The 27,704-nt window shown below is 36.6% G+C and overlaps 1 protein-coding gene across 1 annotated transcript in view; it reads left to right on the forward strand.

Moving 5' to 3' along the window:
- Nucleotides 1-4,051: 4,051 nt before the first annotated feature.
- Nucleotides 4,052-27,704, forward strand: part of ankrd13b (ankyrin repeat domain 13B) — a 41,112-nt gene continuing 17,459 nt past the window's right edge. The window contains exons 1-4 of the mRNA XM_087796476.1: nt 4,052-4,383; nt 20,634-20,769; nt 24,880-25,004; nt 27,508-27,553. Of these exons, the coding sequence (XP_087652602.1) occupies nt 4,273-4,383; nt 20,634-20,769; nt 24,880-25,004; nt 27,508-27,553 (418 nt within the window). The 5' untranslated portion in view covers nt 4,052-4,272. The remainder of the gene's footprint in view (nt 4,384-20,633; nt 20,770-24,879; nt 25,005-27,507; nt 27,554-27,704) is intronic.

Raw genomic sequence — 27,704 nt, forward strand, 5'->3', positions numbered from 1 at the left:
TAGAATAATAGTTTACCAAAGTACAAGTTTAATAAAAATTAAAATGATCTTAATCAATTTTTAAAGTTATAAAACTTTATCACATATATAAATAAAATAATAAATAATATATGTAAAAGTGCAAAAACATATACTTATTTATCATTATTGTATATATTATTTTATTTTGTTAAAATATCCAATTAATATGCAAGTTTACTTTAATCTTAATCAATTTTAAAGTTATAACATTTTATCAAATATACAAATAATAAATAGCAAATAAATAACATATATGTCAAAGTGCAAAAATATTACTTATTTATCATTATTGTATATATTATTTACCAAACTCCAGGCTTTTCCTTGATTCTCTGAGACTCCTGTGTTTGTCTCAGTGTTATCTTGATCTTTTAACATATACTTATTTATCATTATTGTATATATTATTTTTATTTTGTAAAAATATCCAATTAATATGCAAGTGAAGTTGTATAAGAAACGCTTCTGATCCCATGAGCATAATAGTTTACCAAAGTACAAGTTTACTAAAATTAAAATGATCTTAATCAATTTTTAAAGTTATAAAACTTTATCACATATATAAATAAAATAATAAATAATATATGTAAAAGTGCAAAAACATATACTTATTTATCATTATTGTATATATTATTTTATTTTGTTAAAATATCCAATTAATATGCAAGTTTACTTTAATCTTAATCAATTTTAAAGTTATAACATTTTATCAAATATACAAATAATAAATAGCAAATAAATAACATATATGTCTTATATTACTTATTTATCATTATTGTATATATTATTTACCAAACTCCAGGCTTTTCCTTGATTCTCTGAGACTCCTGTGTTTGTCTCAGTGTTATCTTGATCTTTTAACATATACTTATTTATCATTATTGTATATATTATTTTTATTTTGTTAAAATATCCAATCAATATGCAAGTGAAGTTGTATAAGAAATGCTTGCCATGAGCATAATAGTTTACCAAAGTACAAGTTTACTAAAAAATTAAAATGATCTTAATCCATTTTAAAGTTATAAAACTTTATCACATATACAAATAAAATAATAAATTGCAAATACATAGCATATAGGTCAAAGTGAGAAAAACATATACTGATTTATCATTATTGTACATATTATTTTATTTTGTTAAAATATCCAATTAATATGCAAGTGAAGTCGTATAAGACACGCTTCTGATCCCATAAGAATTATAGTTTACCAAAGTACAAGTTTACGAAAATAAATTATGTTGATCCATTTTAAAGTTATAAAACGTTGTCACATATACAAATAAAATAATAAATAGCAAATAAATTACTTATATGTCAAAGTGCAAAAACATTACTTATTTATCATTATTGTATATTTTGTTTTATTTTATCAAACATCTTAAGACATTTTTATTCCTGCAGGCTTTTCCTTGATTCTCTGAGACTCCTGTGTTTGTCTTGGTGTTATCTTGGTCTTTTAAAGTATATATTTTATTGAGTATTGTTTTAATTGTTTAACAGTAAGTAAGTAAGTAATTTGTATTTATAGAGCGCTTTTCCAGAGGGTCACCCTGCTCTGGAAAAGCGCTCTATAAATACTAATTACTTACTTACTTATTTACATTATTTTGTTATTATTTTTATTATTCATTAGTGTTTTTTTGTTATTATTTATAATATCTGTACAGTATGTTTACAGGTCTTGAGAAAGTGCTGCCCTTTGACTATTAATGTGGCCCTCATGAGATCGATGGGTTGTAAAGGGTAGAAAAAAAAGGCATTTAGAGTCATGTAAAAACTTGAAAAAAGAAAAAGAATTTGATTTAATTCATTACTCGTCTAAAAATATGATAACAGGGTTTTTGTTCTAAGACTTCTATCCTTCGCTTCTGTAATTTTTGTCAGTATTCATTGTTTCTCAAATATATTTAAGTGAATATGGAAACAACATTTGAAAAGAAAAGTGCCTTTGTATAACATTTTCAAAAGTAAATTAAATATAGATCAAATTCAACACATTACTGATTTAGGATATTTAGATCGATTTCCCTACTTGATTTTATACTTTTCACTCACACTTTTCTTTTTGTTTTTCTTGATGGCCAGTCACAACTGTATAAAATGTGGCCCTTGAAAAAGTTCAATTGCCCAGTCCTGTTTCAATATAAATTGTATATGTTTGTTTAATCTGTTTTGTGAACCACACATTTGATTAATAAAAAATAATTGATTTTATTCTGGCAGCAATACATTACATTTTCAGTCTTTCTTCTTGTTTTTAATAATGACTGGTTACAACGTTTTGTGTAGTTGTACTCTTGTGATTATTTTGATGATGCGCTATACTACTTAACGTTACCTGGACGATAAAAGTGTCTCTAAATGTAAGTGAAACAGTGTTTTTCATAAAGCTGAAGTACTGAGATACTTTTTTAACAGGCTCAGTATCGAATTAAAATCCTAATACTCGTAGAAAACACATGCTGTGCAGTATCTGGCAACGAAGCTGCAGATCCTCTGCTCCATTGCAATCACACTGTTCTGACACCGGGGGGAGCCAGAAACAAATGTTTCAAAATTACATATTGCTGCTTTAACTGGAGTATGAGGTTCCTTTGTCAACCACAATTGAGCTTTATCCAATTAAAAACCTCATTTATTCACACATTTATTTTCTGAAGACATAAGTTGCTAAACATTTTTTTTATATATATATGTATATTGACTGGCATCCTGTCCAGGGTGTCCCCTGCCTCTCGCCCAATGAAACTGGGATGGGCTCCAGTCTCCCCGCGACCCCGATAATGGATAAAGCTTTAAAAAAATGAATAAATGAATGAATTATCTGTGACACCAAGGATGCCAAAAATGAAAAAAAAAATTAACTAACCTGTATTAAACTTTTTTTTAGAGAAAACCTTGAGATTTCAACCCAGAATGGACATTTTAATTTGACTGGAACACCCAAAAGAACGGAAAATAAACCAAGTTGCATACTGCAGAGATTTATTTTGACATTTCAAAAAACTCTTTTGTTACTTTAAATTTCAAATGGATGACCCGGGTAGACGCAACATTCTGAAGGAAGCACATTTCAATCACATTTATCTGACTTTTATCCAACGTAACGTCAAAGTATGATCATGTATAAATGGTTCTAATGCATTAAAAAGAGTATTTTGTATTGATAATTCATTTTCACATAACACTTATTTACTTTTTTCCCTCCTTTTTGTGGTTATTTTTTTGAGTATATATTAAGTCAGTTGAAGGAATGTTTTGGAAAAAAAAAACTCTATACTATACTTAAACTATATACAAGAATAAAATTGCAGCTTATTTAGCTCAATAAATGTCCACCTAATGATGATTTTTTTTAGGGATTTTCTCGTCTTTCTTTTTGCTCTATGGCCCCTAACAACCTTCACAGAATTCAATGTGGCCCTTGAAGAATTTTGCCACCCCTTGCCATAAGGAATAAAGCGTTAGAAAATGAATGAATAAATATCGATCATGCTTTTTTTTTGCTGCCACAAAAAGGGATATTTTAGAATGAATGAATCTGTCAAAGCGCTTTGTGACCCTGGTCTAGAAAGGCGTTATATAAATAGAGATTATTATTACTATAATTATTATTATCTTTCAACACATATTATGGACCTCAATGGCAGTCATTGGTAAAAAGTAAATCTAAAGTTCAACCCAAATGACGCTTATAAATCCCCAGTCAGTTCGTCATTGTTTGGCACTTGACGGCTGGCGTGTGTGTGTGTGTGTGCGTGTGTGCGTGCGTGTGCAGTGGTTGTCGTGCCATAAGATACACGTTTTTATCACAACATCCCTCACAGCCGATTGGCTCGAGCGCGTGTCTTGTCAGCGCATCTTCTCGAGCCACCGGATGGGAGGAGAGAGAGAGAGAGAGAGAGAGAGAGAGAGAGAGAGAGAGAGAGAGAGAGAGAGAGAGAGAGAGAGAGAGAGTAGTGCAGAAAGGAGGAGTGGAGAAGGGAGAAGAAAGGCAGGAGCTGGATGAAGGTTTAGAAAAACTAAGATTGAAGATCGAAAGGCGGATCACTGGACCTCCTGACGTCTGATCCTGTGATTGACAGGAGGAGGAGGAGAGGGAGGAGAGGAGGAGGAGGAGAGGTTGGGTTGCCCCTGTTCGCCTCTGGGCATCATCACCCACCGAGGGATGGTCCTCGAGATCCTGGAGCCCAAATAAAGTGACGATTCACGACGAGGCGAGAGCAGGAGGCGAACTATGAACGAGGATGATTTCTGCTAAGAAAACTCCGGAGAAGAGTCGCTTCCCGATCCACTCGCTGGTCTGGAGCAACAAACCCCGGCAGCTGGAGAAGGACCTGACCGCCTCCGATGAGCAGGTGACACTCACACACACACACACACACACACACACACACACACACACACACACACACACACAGGCCGAAATCGCCGCGATTATACGCGTGTATTTTTTATTTATTTTTATCGGGGCGTGTGCAGACGCCCTGCTGAGAAAGACTCTCGTAGTCAATGATTGACAATAGCACGGTTTTGATGGTGCGTTCAGGGACACTTGTAGACTGTCACCCGTGACTGCTCAAATACTATGGATCGTGAGGAACATTGTCAAGTTTAAACATGTATTTTTTTTTCATGTGTGAGTGGGTGAGACGATGCAGAGAGAGAGAGAGAGCATGTGGGCGAGCACTGACCTGCCAACACCGCTGGAATAAGATATTTGTGATACATTTATAAGGATTAAATGTTTAAAATAATGACTGAAATACATTGATAGAGAAGCTTATGGAGCTGAACATGACACTCCTTCATCACAGGGGCTTCACACACTGAATAAATATTTATTTTTTTAGTTTTTGTGCAAAAACTCCGAAGCACAATGTTATTATATAAGAGGTTCTCTGCAGGTTACCCACTAAACAGTTTTTTTTTCTCAGTGCATGCATCATGCAGCAGTCTGACGGCATCACATTTCCACACATACTCGCCTACAAACCTTCTCACCGTTGACTAAATTATATCCTCCCAGTGCCACTTGAATGATAAACATATGCTCCAAGAGAGACCCCTGTTTTTTTTGTTTTTTGTTTTTTGTGTCTCACCACATGCTTCAGCTGTCGGTGAGTGTGTCGGTGACACATCCTTTTAAAGCATAGACCATAATTGTAGTGACCGTCCTGGTGGAATGGACCAAGTAATCACACCTTTTCAGGGGAAGGACAAGACAGAAAAGATCCCTCTCTGGCTCTGATGAAAACGACGGCTTGAATTGTTTGAGAAATTATCATTTTATCTGATTAAAAAGGTGCAAAGGCTTTTGTTGGAATCGACGTGTGAAGCTGTCACGACTCGAAGAAGAAAAGGAGACAAAAAACTTGTTTTTTTTTTTATTGCTGACACAGGAAATCAGTTTGATAGGTTTGGGTCGACACACTGTGGAAGTCGTGGGAAGGCTCTGACACCGAGGAGGCAGACTTTCAACAAACGTTTTCATGTCCCCTTGTTGGATTTTATGTGTCAGCTTAAGATAAACCCTACGTCAATAAAGAAATACACGGTTAATACCCAACAGTATTGAATATCTGACTCCAAGATGCTGATAACAGATCAGTGAGAGTGGAATTAAGAGACGGTTCCGTCATGCCCTGAACCAGGACTATGGTGGCCCAGAAGTGCAAAACAAAATGACAAACTATATAAGAAAATCAACATTTTCAGAAACAATTTGACAAACTCTAAAACAAAAGAACAGTTTTAGGAATATAAAACATACAGATTCTGAAACAAAATAACAATTTCACGAAAAAAATGTACATACTTTGAAGCAAAATCACAATTTCATGAACCAGAAGTGCAAAACAAAGTTACAAACACTGAGAGAAAATTATAATTTCCAGAATCAAATGTAAAAACTCTGAATCCAAATCACAATTTCCTCAAACAAAGTTAGAAACTCTAATGAAAAATCACAATTTCCTGAAACACATTTACAAACTCTGAAGCTAAATCACAATTTCCTGAAACACATTTACAAACTCTGAAGCAAAATCACAACTTCCTGAAACAAATTTACAAACTCTGAAGCTAAATCACAATTTCCTGTAACACATTTACAAACTCCAAAGCAAAATAAGAATTTCCTGAAACAAATTTACAAACCCTGAAGCAAAATCACAATGTCCTGAAATACATTTACAAAATCGGAAATAAAATAAAAAGTTACTGAAACAAATTTAGAAACCGAAAGCAAAACCAAATTTTCAGGAAAACTCAATCAGAATGAAAAAACACATCAAAATCAACATTTCCGTTATCGAATTGATAAACTCGGAAACAAAATCACAATTTCATGAAACAGACTGACAATTACTGAAACAAAATAATAATTCCCTGAAACACATTTACAAACTCTGAAACAAAACCAAAATTTCAGGAAAAAAAAGATAAATTCTGAATCATTCAAATCAACATTTCCTGAACCGAAATAGCAAACTGAAACATTTCCTGAAAAAAAAGGTTTAACCCACTAACATTTATTTTTAACATTTTTTTTACCATTAGTTATTTTCTTCTTCAGACGATGCATCAGTGCAATAAAACTGCTTTTTTTCCAGTTTCTTAAATTATGTTTTTGACTTCTTGGCCACCGTACAGGACTGAAGACTTATGTTGTGTTTCAGCTCAACGTCTGCACCGATTGTGGATGTTCATATCCACAATAATCGATTATCACCTTTATACTCTCTTGGCCTCTTGGGTAAAGAAAAAATATCTGGAGATCATGGCATCTAGACTTTTTTTTTAAATTCTAGTTTAAAGCTGTCATACTGTTATACTGTAATTCAACGGTTCTAACACTCACAACTCTTAAACTTTGAAGTTAAAAACGTATAAATAATATCTTTTTTTTATGATAAGCTTGTGTCAATAAGGTTTTTCTCTTAAAACCTAATAATTGTAGTAACTTAATACATAATCATTCATGATAACAAAGATTAGGAAGGGGGCGTTTACTCCTCGTAAGATCTGCGAAAAGGATTCATTTTTCCAGAGATTTTTTTTCCACCAGGTTTCATTTGCCGCTGTGATGATCCGTCTACTCGACCACAAATATAGCCACAGATGGCTTGAATTAAATCGCAGGATCTTCGGATGGGTCGACTCCACTCCTGTATTGAAGGCGAAGCTCAGAGTAAAAGGCAACCAAGCCCTCATTGATCGATGGCTGGTTTGATGTACAGACATGTGAAATCAATCTCAAAATGTGGGGATCTCAGGATATCCCCCCGTACATTCTGGTATCATGTCACAAACATTTAAACCCTGCAATAACTGTTTCACTAAAGCACTTTTTTAATAGAAGAAAAAACATAAAAGACTATATTAATTCACAAAAATACACTTTTCTGGTTTGAGTGACCTAGTTCACTACTTCTCTACTTCATCTATCAATACATAAAACATGTGTGATGTCTCTGAATTACTCATACATAAGTTATTTTATACTTAATCTCATTGTTGTGCAAATTCTTCTTCGATCCGGGGGTTATTTTACAAGGCAGGTTAAATAGTTTAAGAGGTAGCGAACTCTGTGATAAAAAAGATTTGCTCCTTTGTGTATTTTATCGCCTTGGAATTAACATTTTGTTTTTTTCACACATTAAGTGCGCAGTAACTGTCAGTCTTCTTTAGCGAGACCATGTTTATAGTCTTAATCCATCTGGTCTCTTAAAAAATAGCTTTAAGTTGTAGCGACGCTTGTTCTCAGGAGGCGTCGGTTCATTCAGACGTTGCAAGCTTTCAGAAATAAAGGATAAAAGAAGATGAAGGGCACATGAGAAAAGCAACAATCAAGAGCAGACCTCTGCCAAGCAGCTTGTTTATACCAATAATGTGATTGCTGTTTATCTGATTTTACCTTGAGGGAGAGATTAATACATTTTTATATTGTATTTGTAGCTGGATTTATGAACGTTTGGTGGTTTTATTCAGCGGTATTGCTTTGAAGCTTGACTCAATAAAACACAGCACACAATCCAATTAGTCTGATGAAACTTTTTTGCTGCTACTATATTACTTTAAACTTTTCAAGACTTTTAACATGCTTAGCAGAGCCGTTGCTATACCAACATCCTCCACAAAAAAACAAAGATTGCAAGTTCACTTCCCACTTAATACATCAATATATACTGTGTACATAACTGTTTAGTCGATTTGCATCCATTTTTGGAACGAGGCCCTTGGGGGAGCTATGCACTGTGTGTGTGCTTTTCTTGTCTAAAGTGTATAATGGGATACATTTTTACCCATTTGTAATTTCCTTTATATCGTGATAGGACAGCAGAAGAAGAAGGTAACACCGCACCTCTTTCGCCAGACAGAAAATGAAATATATTAGCGATTGTGAATGTTTTTGTTATCTTGCTAAAACACAGACAGATATACAGTCGTGATTACATCAGGTAGAAGTAATAAGTCACCTAAGAAAACAAGTATTTTGTGCTGTTAAGAATGAAAATAATTGAAAATCAGGGGAAATGTAACATAAAATATACTTAAATATATTTCTTCTGACTGTGTTTCTCATGATAACATATTTGCAATCGCCTCCTAATCCACATGGGTATTTTTTTACTATGATAACTAAGCATAATTTTTATATGCTACTCTGCTCTTGAACTAATAAAAGGACATCCCTTCTCATAAGCCATTAAACATACATGATTATTGCAAGGTTAGTACGCTCCTGTAAGTACCATTAGTGGATCGTAAGTACTCACACGGTCGTTCATTCTGAAGCTTTTCTTCATCGCTGCAAGACTTTCGCTGCGCCGGTCATGTCAACACCTTCAAGTGCACTGGGAAATAAGACTTCAAAAGCTGCATATAGGTCAAAGGAAGATGAATGTTAAACACAGAAAAGTTGTTTCATCCCCCAAAACTTCTTAACAAATCAGGCCAGAAATGTAACCCAGGACAGTCTGCGCCCTACTTGGCCCGCAGTTAACCAGGACATTGTGTCATGTATTGACCCAGACGTCCAGCTGTTCAGTTGAGTTATAAATGATTTTTTAGTGTCTCTGTGGTTACATTTACTCTACTTGAGTTTCTTTTTTGAGTCGTAGATCTGTTAAAGTGGATCTTCCAGAGATGACATGTGAGCTTCATATTTTAGATAAGAAGACACGAGCAGCCTTTTAAGGAAATGAACTATCTGTAAATCTGGCTTTAAGTGCTTCAAAACAGAGGGTTTTTATCATTCATCACCATTTAAAAATAGCTGTTCGTTTATGTTTTCTCTAAAAGAGAGAGCCCCAGAATAAACTAGATTTGTTTTGCCAACAAGCAGAGGCTCCTTTTTCAGTTCACTTTTGTTTTTGCTACATTATGAGTTAGATCAGGCTTCATGTCTTCTCTATTTTAATTGGTTTGCCTAAAATTTGGGTTGTTCAGTGAACACAAATATATATTTTTAACCCTTTTTGGTTAGAGGGAACAAACGTGAAAAAAAATCTGATGTTGATCTATATTTGCTGTTCCCTGATTATCCACAAAAATTCTGTACCACTATCAATCTATAGGCTCTTCTTATATAAAATTGAACATGCTATCAAACGCATAAACTGAGATACACAACGTCCCATATTGTGGCAGATTAGATGATGGCGCTCTTGGATTTTGTTTTTCTTCAGAAAGACACAGCTTTGGGACAGACAAGAACAAATAGTGTATTTAAATTTGAATTAATTAATAATAATAATAATAAAAAAACTTTTCTTTTTGACATTTTCTCTTCCAAAATCTCCTCAACACCAGATCAGCTTATGAACAGCTGTTAGAAAAGAAGAACCTTATGAGGAATATTCAACATCTATTCGTCCATGTCTCTCACTGCCGTTGAAGTGGATTCAAATATTTTCATTGTTTGATATTAGGATCCAACTGGCTCACAGTAAAAGTAATATTAGAGTTTATTCACTTCATAAGCGATCGCTTTTAACGTTATCTTTGAATGTGACTTTTCGGTGTGATCAAGAACCAGAGAAAACCTTCAAAAGGGCAAATTACGGTAACAAAGTAAACAAAGTTAAAGTTATGTTATTTAGAAAGCCGTCATAACACATATCATAGTTCATTATCCACAATCTGATTCATTACCTCATCGGTATCATCCTTCATTCAGCCAATGAAGGTCTGGAGTTAGATTCGTTCAACTGCTACAAACCGAGACTTGGCAACTTCTGCGACTTTTAGCAAGTGCTCATGGGAAATGTGGTCTCCCGTCAACGAAACACTACCACTTTAGTCCACTGGCGAACGGTCGACTTCAAATCGCATAGAGCTGATCCATTTTTTTTCTTTAAAATTAGTAGGATAATTATCCTAAAAAGGAAGTATTTATTTTTAAGTGACCTGTTTTTACAATGATAAGATTTAATTATTTAGGTTTATTACAGATTTTCATAATTCCTCCAGTGACCGTTTGTTACAATGAATAGTATTGTTGAACCATCAGTGATTTCATCGACTCAAATGTTCCACTGTTTTCCGTGGTGTGATGATAACAAAGATCGTACTGTGTCGTACATCTCTGACGCCTTAAATGCTTAAATGATAAACTGGGACGAAGACACGACATCACAATGAGATCCATGGTTAAGTCTGAGCGTATGAGTTTATGGAAATATTGTCATCGTTTAAATCTGTGTGGCTGAAGCCATTATTTGATTAGAAAGTGTTAAGCTTTAGTAATGAAACTGAAGCTGAATCGAGGGAAGCTTTAGCTTCAACGAAACACAGGGCTGGAGATTGAAGACAAGCAGAAGGAGGAGGAGGAGGCTGGGTTTGGGAGGTAATGACAGATTTTGACCATGAACAGACCATGTGGGATCGACACAGACGTAAACGAGAAATGACTGAAAAAAAGAACAAGGCTGCGAGAGAGAAACACGACGGTCCATCTCCAGACAAAAGGTGCAGCAGTTCTGCTTGATGTTTTCGCTTCTGTTCCACGTCTCAATGACTCGAGTTATATTAAACTTCAGGGCTAATATTAACATCCTCTAGTTCCTGATTTATCTTTGCTCCAGATGTACATTTTGAACCATCAACCAAAGAGATATTCTGATATAATGAAACACACACTTACACAAAATACTAAATGAAACATTAACATTAAAGTGTCATTTATTTGTTTGTTTTATTGAGTCATGAATGGGTTCGAATCTAAACCGGCACTGCAACTGTAATTTCACCCACGACAATGGAAGACTTAGTAACAGGTTTGCTTCGTCCAACTCTGCTGGATGACTTCATAGACCACCAGACACAAAAAGATCTGGACGTCGTCCATGGACCACGCAAAACAACTTTTAAGATGGACATACTTTACTCCTTCCTGCAGTGGTTTTAAAAAAAAATGTCTTTGTTTCTTGTGTAAAGTCGCACTAATGAGTTTTCAGCGACGCCATGTTCGGACTAATTAATGGCCAGCGGTCGGTCAAGGTAATCTTTTTAATGCCGACTCAGCACAGTCTAAACCAGAGAACTAAAAATAGCGTCTGCTTTCGAAACACATACCAGGTAGAGTCGAGAAGGGTTAAGACAAGTTGGTGGAAAAGGACCAACTAATGTGAACACCCAACTCTCCTGACTCACATGTTTGAAATAAAAAATAAGTCTTTCTCTCCAAGATGCATTAAGTCCCTCATCATGACCATGTTTTCAACTTATTACTTTATAAAGTAAAGTCTCGGCAAACGAGAGGTTACGAGAGCGGAGTCCGCATTATGACGTAATAATGACTTCGATCCTCCTTCAGCCAGCTGTAATCACGCCCACTTTGTTTACACAACGAGTCCCTTGGAGGTGGAGACTTGGCGGTTTAATGACAAATCTTGATTTTTGGCCAATCACAGCAGAGTGGGCGTGGTTATGGTAAATAAAATCTCATCTCCAGGAAGTGTTTTCAATGGGCGGGGCTTAAGATTTTTCCTACGTTAATATTTTAAGAGAGTTTTGTACAAATAGCCACACACTGATGAGTTAAGAGGTCCTAGATAAATTTAAGACAGACTTAAATCAATATATAAGTTTCCCTTTAAATAAACCAGAGGTGCATGGCAGAATAGAAAGAACATTTTGACTTTAGAAAACAGCAAATGATCAACAATAAGAGACTTCCATGTGGGGGAAATGACAGATTGAGGTGTTAATGTTCAACACCAGTCTATTCTAGTCATGTTTTTAAAGTATTTAATTGCTGCCTCTCGTTCAAGAAATACACATATTCAGGTGGTATTTCAAGTTCCGTTGTTCTCTCTGCATCAACGGCACGTCGGCGCCTCTCGATAAACACAACCAGATAAAAATCTGTTTTTCCTCGGATGATTTTTCGACAGGTCCGTCAGTAGAACGTCTTTGATATCCTCTCGGTCTGCGTCTCCGCACCCGTCTGCGAATATGTACGCGGATGACAGTAAACAGTGCAAACGGAGAAAACATTAAATATTCCGGAATGTAGGTCAGGATTTGACAGAGTACTTTGAATTATTTGGGCTGCAGCCGTCCTTTGAAAACTGAGAGAAACTTTGGTTATTTTCCCTTTTTATCTGTTATGCGTTTTGTACGGAAGTTTCACTTCTGAACCCGCGAAAAGCATCACGACAGACGTCTTTGTTCAAGTCTCCTCGACTCTCAAAGAGAGTGGAGACAAAGAGGGGGGGTTGAGGAAAAGTTATTTATACTCCCCGCCCTCCCGTCAAGACCTTCTGTCCCTGAGCACTTCATGAGCAAACATTTTGGAACGGCTTCTGTCTGTGCATGTGCTGCATCTTTGTGTGTTGAAATAAAAGATTGATGCGGGTCTAAGTACCTGCCAGGCTGCATCAGACCAGGCACACGTCGACCGGGGGGCGTAAGAGAAGCACAGATGCCATAGATAGAGACGCCCATCAATAATGCAATCTTCTCCATGGTTGAAGGAGGCAAAAGAGAGAAGAAACAGTTAAAACCATTGGAAGAAATTATGTTAATATACCAGTATTTACTGTAATAATCAGGGCTCAACCATGTACTTTAGGAGTCGTAGCGTAACATATATGGCTTTATTTGGGCGTGAAAGGAATGAGACGAGGAGAATGTTTTTTCTTACCGATGTGCAGGATTTGTCGTCTGTCTTTTGGTCACGAAGTACATAATATCCCCATAGACTGTATTAAATATGGATGAAGTGTCTGTGACGTCACCCATCTGTAACTGAACTATAGTTTTAAAGGAAACTCTACGATTGCGGCCAACTCGGAAGTGCAGGTCTTAAAGTTGAGCTAGAGTCCAGTCAGGAACCGGATCAAGTACCACTTAGGGTCCACCCGACTATTTTGGCCCCAGGCTCTTCATAAGTGATGCCTTGAAACATTTTTTTAAAGCTTGTTTTTTTATGAATGAACGAAACTTCACGGGCACTTTCTACCACAAGTTTAACATTTATATGGAAAAAAACAAAACACATCTTTGTCGATCGGATTATTTTCCAATCATCAATCATTCGTCTCCAATTCCCTGTCTGACGACACGTGACTTTTCACTTCAACAGAATGTGTCCGGACTACTTGTGATTGGTGTACAATAATGCACTTAAAACTGTACAATGTAAACACACAACCATTAACACTGATTTACGATTTACTATATAATGACAATTTTTGACATTTGTTGATAAAGTATGGAAAGTGACATGTGACGCGGTTCAGCCAATCAGCCGCGTCTTCACATGTAGGCCCGACACATTCTGTTGGGGTGAAAGTCAAATGCGTCTCTTTATTCATATAAATGTTTTGTGTGTTGACGTTAGCATTTGCCAAAATAGTCGGGCGGACAGGAATGATAGTTACACCAGAGTGAGGGCTGAATGATGAATGGGTGATGAAGTCCCTTTAGGTGAAACTAGTGCGGCGAGCGTATCACTGGTTAGTCAAGTCAACCATCTTCCTTCTTTGTAAACTAACAAAGATTGGTGAATGGAAATATAATAATAAGGAAAACATACAGGTTGTGCTACAGTGAAATTAACTTTTTTTTCTATACAGGTCTATATTTTCAAAATCTGTATACATTATAAGAGAGTCTCATCTTACTAAAGCCAGCCTCAAGCTGACATTCAAACTCAAACATTTTGCCCACAGCTGTTTCCTGACTGAAATCCAGGCGAACAAGAGGTTACAAGAGTCCATTTTGAAGTAATAATAGCTTCACTCCTCCTCCAGCCAGCTGTAATCACGCCCCGCTTTGTTTATACAACTTGTCCGTTGGAGGTGGAGACTTCTGGGATCGATGACGGGCAGTGACAAAACTTGACGTTCGACCAATCACAGCAGAGTGGGTGTGGTTATGGTCAGAAGATTGAATCTCCAGAAAGTGTTTTCAGTGGGCGGGGCTTAAGATCATTTTCTAATGTCAATATTTCAATGAAAAGAGAGTTTTGTACAAACACACACTGATGATACAATAGAGTCACACATCACAACAACACACACTTAGATTAACACATTAGTTGACCTTTAAATAGCCAAAGTCAATGTACATATTCTTCGTGAGATTGGCAAGAAATGAAGGTTAAAAAATTTGTAGAAGTTACGTAAAAACGATATATTTTTTTCTTCTCTTTGTTGTCCTTTAATAGTATTTGAAAACCTGTATTTCCATCTGTTCACACCTTTGACACTATCTGTGTGTTACGTGAGCGAACGCTCTCCAGTCGTAACGTATGCATGATCAGACCTGGTATCATGGAGGCAGCGACTCTTCACGTCTGAGTGACTCGACACATGCCAAGATCACATCAGTGGACGAATACAAATGGCTGCTGGTCCACATAAGATAAGTAAAGATATCACTTTGTTGAAATGTGATGCACAGGATGCGTTAGTTCAATAAAACCATCTGTCCACAATCTCTGGATTCATGATTGAGTCTGTAGCGTATCCACGTCTCCTGGGGACCGAAGGTGTGAGAAACCATTATGTAATTCATAACACTTCAATTACACTTGAGAGCAGCTTGAACTGGACCTGATCGAAGGGTAATGGCTTGATGAGCCAATCATGAAAGACATCACCTGAGATTTGAAGATGAAGAGCAATCATTTGATGATTTAATCTAAAGATGTTCAACTTAATTCAGGGAATTAAAACATATGAACATGCATTGATTAGTCTTCAACAGGGAATACAACTCTTTTTTAATGTTTTGATGACAAATAAAACTCCAATAAATACGTACGGTAGTGGCTTTGAGTTGGAAAACATTTTAAAAATGTTGTTCTTTATCGATGTCAGTGGTCAGAAAGCATTGGTAAGGGTTGTGGAAGTTGAATAACATAAGTGGAACAGAGATCCTGGTCTTCTCCAGGTGTAAATATATCACATTTACCGGGAGATGATAACGTTCTTGATGCCAGATTTGAGCAAAGTGTGTCCCTTTGACTGTGTTGATGTCTTCATAAGGTCCATGTATGATCATGTAGAAGCTTCTCTGATGGCGTACTTACATTTTTATTTTGTATTTATTCAGATTATTCATTTATATCGTAAAAACACTGGTTATTTGGTTTTTATTTGTCCTTTCTTTGACTATTTATTATTCCTATTGAAGTAGAATAACCCCTTGCTTTATCTCAGGGTCAAGGTGACCTGAACGCCTAAAACAAATGTTTTTGTGGTATCCCTTGTGTTGTCTTTGGGTCAAGGTGACCCGAAGGCCTAAAAAAAAGAAAGATTTGGGGGTATCCCTTGTGTCGTCTCTGGGTCAAGGTTCCCCGAAAGCCCGGAAACAAATGTGTTTGTGGTATCCCTTGTGTTGTCTCTGGGTTGAGGTGACCCGAAGACCCAGAAACAAATGTGTTTGTGGTATCCCTTGTGTTGTCTCTGGGTTGAGGTGACCCGAAGGCCCAGAAACAAATGTGTCTGTGGTATCCGTTGTGTTGTCTCTGGGTTGAGGTGACCCGAAGGCCCAGAAACAAATGTGTTTGTAGTATCCCTTGTGTTGTCTCTGGGTCAAGGTGAACGATCTCCCTGGCTTTCACCTTGACCCTGAGATAACACAAGGGTAAATGTTTTGAAAAACTAAAAAAACCCATATTAAGCTTTGTTTGAAAATGTTATGGCTTAAAACTTGAATCTATATATTTTTTATTGGTTTGACGGTCCCTTACAACAATACATCTGATTACCGGTCCCTAATCAACGCTGATCCTTCTATGGTTTAGTTTTGGTTTCTTCTCTCCCTCTTTTGTCATCCAGTTTCCCCCCACGTCCTCGTGCTGTAACCCCTTCTTCCGACCCCTCCAGCAACACTTGTCCTCTCACTCTACACGTCACACTTAGTATTGGAAACGCAGCTGGAATACAGGCATGAACTGATCATCACCAGCATGACTCGTCCTCCGCCGTGAATCCAGGCACAGCTGGGAGACGGTTCCAGCGTGAAAGGAATGAGCTGAAAGAAGAGAAGCTCAAAATGTCTTTTGTGAGCTTTGTCTCTCTGCGCTCGTTGGCTGCTTTTCTCCCTTATATGTCCTGACGATAAAGTTCCTTGATAGCGCTTCTATTTTGGGTTGGAATGTTTTCCACTGTTTTCCATTAATATTCAGCAGTTGACTTGGAAACTCTGAGCCACATGTTGTTGAGCTAAAGGGAGACCATGTTTGGGTTCTTAAACGCTTCTTCGGCGTCGTCTCACACTTGACGTCGTCGTGTACGCGAGCGCGAAGCCGAGGCTAACCTGTCGTCACCTGCCGATTCCTTCTCTGGCGTCCCTTTGTTTGCGTTGCTATGGCGCCTCCATCATCCACTCCCGAGGCTCCTCACTTCCCCGAGGGATCGCCGGTTGTTTTTTTTTTATCTCCGTCTGAATCCGTGTCCTCTTCATCATCCTCCTTCCTTTTGCCTTTTACGCTTCATCCATCTCTGCCATTGTACATGTCAGAGCGGCTGCTGAGAGGCAGCTCCTCAAATTGATACAGCTCTGTACACACTTTTATAAGCTGCTGAAACATCTATTCTCCCAGCTGGCTGTTGACTGACTGAACAAAAACGTTTTTGCTGTTTATTTAAATGTGTTTTTATCCCGTTCATGTAATAGTTAAAATCATATGCATATAAATAAGATCTAATTAAGTACAATATGATTATAGTAATAACTTATTTGTGTGCACACATTTGATGGATTAGTTTTAAATACACAATATATAATATTTAGGTCACAACATTTTAAACTAATGTTAAAGGTCCCACTTTTACTTTTACTTTCACGTTTACATTTTTTTTCTGTTTCATTTATTATTATTGCCTGAACTGTGTTTTATTTTGAGAAAACAACATTATCACGGGATTATTGACTAGTAGAAAATTAGTAAAACACAAACTCTTTAGAAACTAAATTTCTGTTTCAGAGCCTCATTCCATATAAATTATGTTACATTGGCACAAAGTCTCTAAAAGCGAGGAGACACAAACACACAGAACACCATCGTCGGCATACAATCAAATATACGTCGATGCAAATACACAAACGTCTAGTTGTAACTAGTCCAGAGCTTATGGTGAGTGTTTTTTCATGCATCTAATTGTAGCTTTTTTGTTACAGGTCATGCTATTGTATTTTTACTTTTTTCTACCTGAGCCTCGGTCCGTGAAAAGTATCCTGACATTAAACCAGTCCTGAACAAAAAAGCTTGGAGACCCCTGCTTTAAAATACATGTTTGTTAAATCACTGGCTGAGACGTCTACCCTGTAACTGTCATATAAAGTGAATACATTTTTAAAAGCATAGTAGAATTACTAGTTATCCACAAATTAATTCTTTGTATTATTTTGAATTTTAGAATTATCATCATTATTATTAAATCTAATCTAAGACTGATTTTAAGACATTGTTTTTCCATAAGGAAAAGCTTTTATTTGTAAAGATTAATTTTGGCGTTATCTTGTCTGTTACGTTGAGGTCCAATTGGATTCATGGACTCTATACAAAATATTTGTGTCACAACAGAAAGTTTAAACAGGGATTCATGTCTAGGGCTGGAATATACAGATATTTTTGCAGGTCATTACACCAGGGACGTGCGGTCAGACAAGTGAGGCAGAGCCATTTATCTTACATACCATAATAAACATTGTTCCAGTTTGCGCAAATCTAACCAATCACAGAAGGCCTGACACAATATTAACCAATCAGAAGCAAACAAATGCGGGTCTATCTGTCATAACAGCATCACTTCTTCACTCTTGAGCCAAACTTAAATCTGGAGAGTTCTTACTAAACTTAAGAAAATTACTTAACTTAAATTAAGAAAATTGAATCAGTTGCGTCTTCCTTGTAATCCTTAACTATCACAGTCATATTCTATACTGTTTAAGTCAATGTTTGCTAATCCTTTTTTAAATTATTGATTAGATCATCTTTCTTTATATTCATCGATTGTTTAAAACCAATTGAAAGGTCTCAGATCATTAAATATGGTTCAAGATTTTGAATACATAACTTTAAATACATTAATAATTAAAACATAATATTTCAGCTATGACTCTTATGTTAATGTCAAAGATGACATTTATGAAGCTATGAATCAATATTTAGCCACAATCTATGACTGCCATAGATCTAGAGGATGTAGAATAACATCTCACAACATATCACAACAATTCAACATAGACTTGTTGAGAAATTATTAATTAAATCAAAGTTTAAAATGTGTGTGAAGAATGACGTATGAAATAACCAATAGATAATTGAGTTTCTCTTTTGTGTTTAAATACTTGTAAATGTGACACTAAAGGAGTCAGTGCCTCACCAACCATGAACATCACGTCACTGCTTTACACATATAACCAAGTCTTAAAACTGTCTTGTCCAAATCATTGCAAAGGTTTCGTAGAATGAGCCGTTTGAGATTTTGAGGTGAGCAGTATTGGATGTATTTGAATGTTTTTCAGTGTGTTTTTGAATGAAGATAAGGATGAAGACGACTGAGCTCCAGTCGCTACATCAAAATGAACAAACATTTTTTCTCTTAAAAGAACAGATGATTTGAATTTATGTATGAGGATAATCAATATGTTCTCTGAACCAACGGTTTCTGCAGAGTTCGGTCAAGACTGCCTTCGACAGTAATCCTTAATTTTAAGTCAAGAGGCAGCTGCGTCCAAAGATCTGCCAATGTCTGGATTAAATTAGACGTCAGCATCTCGCTTCGGCGTAATGATCCGTCTTCGTCTGGCGGCGTGAAGACTTGCTGATTCCGACAATGCAGGACAACGAAAATTCTGTTACTTCTGGGAAGTTTTTTTTATACTTCATGCAGATATATCTGAAAACATATGTTTTGCACAACAAAAGGATTTGATTGAAAGCGTTGTAGCGAACATAAAATGCAATGGACAGACCCATCAATAGGACCCACAGAGGGGCCGAGACCAAATGTTGACAGAAATGTCTCAATGTCTTCTCAATGTCTCAGTGTCCATCTATCCACACTTAAATTTCGTTTACGTTTGAGTGCGCCAATTGAGTGCACTACATTTTCGCACACTGCTCATCAGGACATACTTGTGCACTCAAAATATTGTATAAAATAAGTGAAAGTGCAATAGTGCGCGATATGGGACACGTGGCTACGTTGCCTGGTATGAGTGATGCAGTAGACCAGAGGTCACCAACTTTTTTGCAACTGCGACCTCTCTGTGTGACCCCAAAGGGCTACAATAACTTTATATATATGATTATGGATGCTAAACTATATTTCTCTAACACACATTTTGATTCTACAATAATAACCATTGGGGCAACAAGAAAGGAAATGAAAAAAATCAAACATATTAAGATGCTAATTGTATAAAAATAAACTTTTAAACAGGTTATTTCTTTACATTTCGTGGCACTACCTGGTGCTTGCAGGCACCACATTGGTGACCCCCGCAATAGACCAACTGCATTCATGAGCTTCTGGCAAATCCCCCCCAGACCAACCTTCCTCTCTTACTGGATCTTTCTCGCCTGCAGTTGATTCAGAACTCTGCAGTGAGAATTCTGACCCGCTCTAGTAGAAGAACTCACATTTCTCCGATCCTTAAAACTCTTCACTGGCTTCCAGTTTCTTTCAGGATCAACTTTAAAATTCTGGTTCTTACTTTCAGATCTATTCATGGTCAGACCTTCCATCAGTGATCTGATCCAGCCTTACACCCCAGCTCGGGCTCTGAGGTCTGTGGATCAGAATCTACTGATGGTTCCTGAACACGGTTCAGGACCAGAGGAGAGAAATCCTTCCAGACTGTTGCTCCTAAGCTTTGGAACCATCTCTGTGTTTGATGATCTACTGACTCCTTCAAGAAACATCTTAAAGCGTTTTTATTTGACCTTACCTTTAAAGTATATATTTTATTGAGTATTATTTTTATTGTTCAAGCTCTTTGCGACCCTGGTCTGGAAAAGCGCTATATAAATACAAATTACTTACTTACTTACTAACTTATTTTTGCCTCAGAGTCTCCTAAAAGTTGCTTCGTCTTGTATCTAAAATCACATTCTTCCCCTTTCCTCGCCCAACAGACCGATTTGGAGACGCTGGACCCTCGAGGTCGGACGCCCCTTCACCTGGCCGTGACCCTGGGCCACCTTGACTGTGCCAAAGTCCTTCTACTGCACGGAGCCGATGTCAGCAAAGAGAACCGTAACGGATGGACCGGTGAGTGTTGTTTGTTGTTGTGACGTACACATATATGTGCTGCAGCAGCACGAGGCAGCCGTGGATTTGTTGTGAAATACATTCACAGTAAACCTGCAGATAACGCTGGAGACAATTAGTCATCCTTATCGCACACCGGGGTCCCTTGTGGCGTCCTTTGGAAGTAATCACCGAATTCACGAAACCGTCCTCGCTTTCCTTGTGTGGAAATGTGTTATCGACTTTTACGTTTCACATTTTTTCACGGCAATAACGCCGCTTCTTACAAAGGGAAGAACAAATAATCTGTTTTTTGTTGGATCTGAGGATGATTAGTTTCCAGAAAATTGAACCTTAAAGGAAAACAAATTTGTTGATTTAATTCATCCTGGACCTCTATTGTATCATCAGTGTGTGTCTGTTTGTACAGAACAATTTTTTGAGTGAAATATTAGAAAATTATCTTCAGCTCCACCCACTGAAAACACTGTTTTTCTGGAGGTGAAATCTTGTTTACCATATCACACCCACTCTGCTGTGATTGGTCAAATGTCAAGGTTTGTCACCGTGTGTCATCAATCCCGGTCTCTTTCTCCGAGAGACTCGTTGTATAAACAAAGCAGGGCGTGATTACAGCTGGCTGTAGGAGGAGTGAAGCCAGTATTACGTCTTAGTGGGCTCTCGTAACCTCTAGTTCGCCTGGATTTCAGAGCAATTTTGTAAAGTAACTTTCAAAACATGGTCATGATGAGGAACTTACTGCATCTTGGAGAGAAAGAAGACTTCAACATTTGAAACATGTGAGTGAGTCAGGAGAGTTTTTTTTACACGCTCTTGTTAAGAGTTTTTTTTTTTGTTCCTATATAAGTAGCTACAATCAATCCAATCAACTTTTCTTTGGGGCCCAAAATGACTGGTTGCAGGGGCATAGTTTAGAGGGGGAGTCTGAAGAAAGGAGGTTGGACTTTTGAATTTAAAATGTAGTTGCTTGTATATATATATATTTTAATCACAGATTTCATCTTTAGTCAAGCATCACTAAAGACTCTTTAAATAATAGACAGAGAAATTTGTAAACTTCAAGTCAAAATTTAAAATATACTTCCCAGAAGTCCGATAAATTAATGAAATGCTATTAACGTCATCATTCCTTCAGTTCAGAGTGCTTGCTGATACATGACTGAAGGGGTCCTTTATAACAATGATCCCCAACTCCTGGTCTGGGCGACGGTTAGTGAGGCATTTATTTGTATGCACAGAAAGAAAAATTGTTATTTATTGATAATTTCTGTCTAAAAGGTGTTTCATTTTGAAAAAAAATGCTATTTTCTCTGAAGTAACATTAGTCTGTGACTCTTGACACGTAAAGACACTTATTTCAGTCAAGTTTCCTCCAAAAAATAAACTGTAAACGAGTGAAAATAAGTGAAACACAAACTTTACACAAACATTTTTTATCTGAAGGTTTTGTCCCTGAGTATAATCTCACGTTAAACTGATCCGCAAGAACTAAGAATGGGTTGCAAACCCCAAGAGTAACTGATATCTTAACTTGTTCTGCTGTTTCCGTAACAAGCACACCATTTGTTATTCTGCACCTTCAAGCTCTTAAAAGCAAAAACGTTTTTTAAAATGAACCACAATAATTCATACTTATATTCACTGTCACAATACAGTTTTAGGGCATTTCTCATGGAACAAAAATGAGGTAGTTTGCAAATCAGAATGCATTTATTTTTTAAAGGGTCATAAGGTTGTTTGGTGTCTTTAATGCACAGCAGCTGTAAAATGTTAACATTAGACTTTTCTTTATACAAAAAAATGTGCTCGTACCTCGAGGGTCAAGTTGTTGAAAAGACGTCACTAATCCCAAAGGCGCTCACACCTTATAATAAGTTGCCAGGAAGTGGCATAAATTAAGTGTGAAGCTTTTGACACTGTAATTATCAGGTCCATGTAACACAAAAAAAAAAACATTTCATGAAATTGAGTCTCTTGCCTCAGGCGATTATAAACAGATACTTCAGTTCATAACAGAGATTTGAATTTGTGGATTTGCATTCTCTGAAAAATGTCTTTGTCTCTTCCCCACATTATCATAGGACATAATGAACGTGTAATTAAGCTGCGATTACAAAAACAACTCATCAACTGGCGAGAAGGAGAAACAAGGGCGACAACCAGGAGAGTAGGAACAAAAACCAGACGCAAACAAGAGGCAATCACGGGAAGCTACAGAACAGAGCTCTCAGGGGAATAAACAAAAATAAAATATGAACTGGTAATTAAGTCGCAGTCAAAACACACTCAAAGGAAGAACATTTAAATTTAGAGTGTTGAGGTTCAGAAACAAAACCTACAGGAGCAAACAGTAGAGAGCTTTACTTTACCCAGAAGGATTTGTTACGATCTGACACCACGGACTGGAACAAGGGAGCTTAAGTAGTGTCTCCAGGAGCATCGATTGGTTCCAGGCGTGTACATTACCTTTCAAAAGAAAACAACATAAGTGAAGATCACTGTGGGTACGAATATAAACTAAATTATATACGGAACAAATTAAGACAGCTTGAATGTAGTAGTCTTCAACTGACAACCTATCAAGTGTCAACTTTAAATGTAGAATACTTTTGGCTGAAAATCTGATCATGGTTAGAAGTTATATTCCTTTTTGTGTCGCTTTTGAATTTAAATTAAACATGGTATAGCATTCACCACAGAAGGTGGAAATGATTTTGGGGATTTATTTTTTACTTATTTAATGTTTGTCAGTATATGAAGCAGAGGTGTCAACGTCCACATGTTGTTTTTTTTTGTCCTCCGCGTTCATTTTTCACCAACCTTACCTTACCTTACCTTAAGCAGTGCGGATCTACTGTTGACCAATGAGGCGTGTGTGTCTTGGTCATGTGATGCTGAATGTTGCACTTTGGTGTCAATAAAGTTTTGAGCCTTTGACGGCGACTACTCAGGAGCATTTATAAAAGTTTGTTAAAAGATACAACAAGTACAACAATTGCTTTAATACGTAACATGTTTATCGCACAGGGTTTGAAATTTACAGAAATTACAAAACAAAAATAGAGAGCGTAATAATACTCCGACGCTTATTCCTATGGATCCTTGTAAAATAATACTACAGTGGCAGTGAGTTTTACCAATATTTTTGATAGATTTTTGAGCATTGTGTTCCAAGTGAAACCGGTTTGAGGTCAGTTAGTAAAATTGACAAACTTAATTAAGAAATTAATAAATAGGGCTTCCTACAATTTATAAGAAAATTATATATGCATTATAGTCCAGAATATATGTTAAAGGAAGTTGTTTGATGTATATGTTATTTTGGCTATAATTTAGTACCTATTTGACGTGGGTCTACAAGAATATTTAATTTTCTTGTCTGATAACTACTAGAAGGGCTTTGCTGTAATAGGATTAGTTGGTGTTTCATTGGGGACACAAGCCTCTAGTGGTTTTATAGCGCAACTGCAGTTACTCCCTCTTTAGTAAAAAAAAGTGTAACAAGCTAATATGAAGCTAGAAAAACTAGGATTTAGTCAGATTTCTATGTCATTTCAGAAGAAACAAGTTGATTTAGGAAGTAAAAAAGGGTTAAAACGTCACACTTTCATTTGTGAATGATATGTTCTCTTTGTAAAATAAACAAATAATCGTGCACGTTATTAAAGGACATTAAAGCCACAGTTTTTCAAAAGGTTATACATTTGTAAAGATCTCATTTTGCAAAGCAGCTCTTCCCCAGAAGCTCCATTTTAGAAAGCCATTGTTAAGTTTAGTCGCGGCTGCTCGAGTGCGAACATCATTTATTTTCACTCTTGCAGATGGAAACCCGGCGAGGGACATAAATAGAGTGCGAGATCAATTAAATCTTAACCTTGAACATGGTGATCATCGCACTTAACGACTCTGAGAGAGAACATCGGTCCTGGAAGTGTAGAACAGCCTGTAGGATGGAGAGCGTCGCCCGGAGAGTGATGGCAGCTCGGCGGGAACAAGCTCCACGAGGCTCCCTCTGACCTCGCCTCTAAATCGCTCTCGCACATAAATTTAAGATGAAGTCGGAGTGATTGGCTTTACTTTACCCTCTTTTTTTCCTTTTCGCCCTCTCAGTTCTTCAGGAGGCGGTGAGCACCAGGGACCCCGAGCTGGTGCGTCTGGTGCTCCGTTACCGTGACTACCAGAGGACTGCCAAGAGGCTGGCGGGCATCCCCGTCCTGCTGGAGAGACTGAGCCAAGTGGGATTTCACACAAACACTCACATGCACTTTTTTTAGAAGAGTCGGAGACACTTCTCAGAGTCTAGGAAACTCAGAAGAAAAACATGCACAGAGAGTCTACATATAGAAAACCTGTATATATATATATATATATATATATGAAACATGTCCAAATTATGACATATAAACCTTATATATTACATAATAAACAAGTAATATTTCCAGAATTTCACTTTCTTTTAAAGGGCACCTAATGTGCTGATTTAAGTGCGTCTTAAATTGTTCTAGGACCTCTATTATACTCATCGCTATGTTTCTTTTTGCACAAAACTCTCATTTAATAAAGATATTTACATTAGAAAATAGGCTTAAGCCCCGCCCACTTAAAATGAGTGGGAAGAAATCTCGTCCAAGCAAACACGCCCACTCTGCTCTGATTGGTCACAAAAACATAAGTTGCATTCAAGGACTCACGTAAATTTCAAACTCACCCCTGAAACTCCAGTGCTGTGTCTCAAATCGCATACTTGCGTACTCAAAGTTAGTATTTTTAGTGCGTTAGTGCGTCTCAATTCTTAGTATGCGAAATTTAGTGCGCCATGCACACTAAATTGGCGTACTAACACGCCCACAAAACTGAGTATGGATCGATGGACACTATATACCCTAAACGGCTGCCATCTTAGTGACGTTTTAAACGGAAGTTACGTCATATATATATATATATATATATATATATATATATATATATATATATTCATTTACTTACAGGTGCATTTTCAGCAGCAGTAGAAGGACGACACGTATTCGGTGCTGATACCAGCTTAAATATCTCGGGAATATTTCGATTCTCATATTTTTTCTTTATTTATTTTTCCAAAGTTGCAAAACGTGCTGCCAGCAGGTGGCGATAGCGTTCAAACAGCTGGTTGAAACATCGTTAAATAGTAGTAGAAGAAGAAGCTGTCATGTGATTTCCGGTTAGTGTGTAGCAGCAGAGTTTGATTTGGTTATATATCACCTTTTTTTTTTTTAAACCTGGGCAATGCCAAGTATTTTAACTAGTTGTATACAAAAAACTTGCACTAATCAATATCTCTTTATAAATAATTGAATATAATCTTAAAGAATAATGATCTAAAAGTCTTGTTTCTACAAAAAAAACGTAATTAAAACAACAATCTAATTCAGCAGAAGCTTTGACTGAGAGAGTAAAGAAAACAAGAAATACCTACAAGCACAGTTTTTGTAAATACAACGTCAAAGCTATTGAGGTAAAAACCTTTGGGAACTGAAACACTTAATTAATAATAATTTAATATTAGATCTTGACTAACAAACATTAAGATACAAGCAAACGTCTCAGAAAAAAGTATTTCTTTTTTTTTTCAAAATAAAAGACCTTACAGAACTGAATCAATTCAAAGGAAATCCGTTAACAAATATATTTCTGTTTACAAACCAGTAGTGAGCCGCTGACCTGTTGTTTTACAAAACCAAATATTCATGTTGTTAGTGTTATTCTTATCTATCAGAGTTTAGGAAATATTCCCTTCAGCAACATCTAATATTTTACAAATTAGTTCGAGGTCCTCCAGGGAGACGTTCTCAGATGGCGCTGAATAATTCATCATGTTTTCCGGTGAATCAGAACCACCAGATGTCCAGAACAGTAGAAGGTGACAAAGATGTCGGTTCGATTTATTCGTTTGAAAAAAGTTCTGATGGTCAGAGATTCTGAACTCGACTTTCTGTGGATAATGAAAGCCAAAGATCTGAACCACATTCATCATGATGTCGATTCGATGGATTAGAGTTGATTTAGTTTGACAACTAAGAATTTTAATTTGTATTTATTAAAACTTAATTATTCTTGGATTTTTGTTCTATTAAGTCATTTATGTAGATATTTATTTTTCCTTAATATATATAATATAATATATAATATTTTAAGTCATATTGAGACTATGTTTAGCAAAAAGAAATTCTATATAATTTTTCAATGAAACTTTATTCATATTTTATTAGAATATTTAATTTAATTTTGCGTCAAAATGTTCTATTATTTAAAAAATATAAAGTTTCCATCATCTTTTTTTGAGTTTGGAAATTTATTTTTGCCCTTCCGGGCCACCGTATAACTCGGCTCTTCGCTCCTGTCTTTTGGCTTCACGGCCCCTCACGACTTGAATGTGGCCCCTTCAGAAATGTAATTGCAGACCATGTATCATAACAATTTAGGTTTTGTTTACCTTACTTGGACTTGAAATAAAAGTAAATATAAAACTGAATTATTATTTAAAATTCACTGAAATAGAAGTGTTGTTTATTACCAAAGTATTCCTATATAATACCATAATAAAACGTTTTTGTTTGAAGGTATTAATATCTCACCACGCACCGGATACAGTAACTACTATGATAATAACCCAAATACTTCCCTTCTGTCAACAAACATATTAACAAGTCTGACGCCACGATATCCCCCTCCATCGTGATCCATGAGGTTCTCCCTCTGCAGGCCCAGGACTTCTACGTGGAGATGAAGTGGGAGTTCACCAGCTGGGGTGAGTCCATTTTGTGTGTCATTTCCAGTCAGTGCAACAATCCAGACCAAACCAGTAAGAACTAATCATGTTAACGTCCCGCTGGGAAACATGATGCTCATCCGGTCTTCATCTGCCGTCAAACTCCATGATAATAATGTTCAAAACCTCA

Source organism: Callionymus lyra, chromosome 7 (genome assembly GCF_982586985.1).
Source record: "Callionymus lyra chromosome 7, fCalLyr1.hap1.1, whole genome shotgun sequence".
Classification (NCBI taxonomy): domain Eukaryota; kingdom Metazoa; phylum Chordata; class Actinopteri; order Syngnathiformes; family Callionymidae; genus Callionymus; species Callionymus lyra.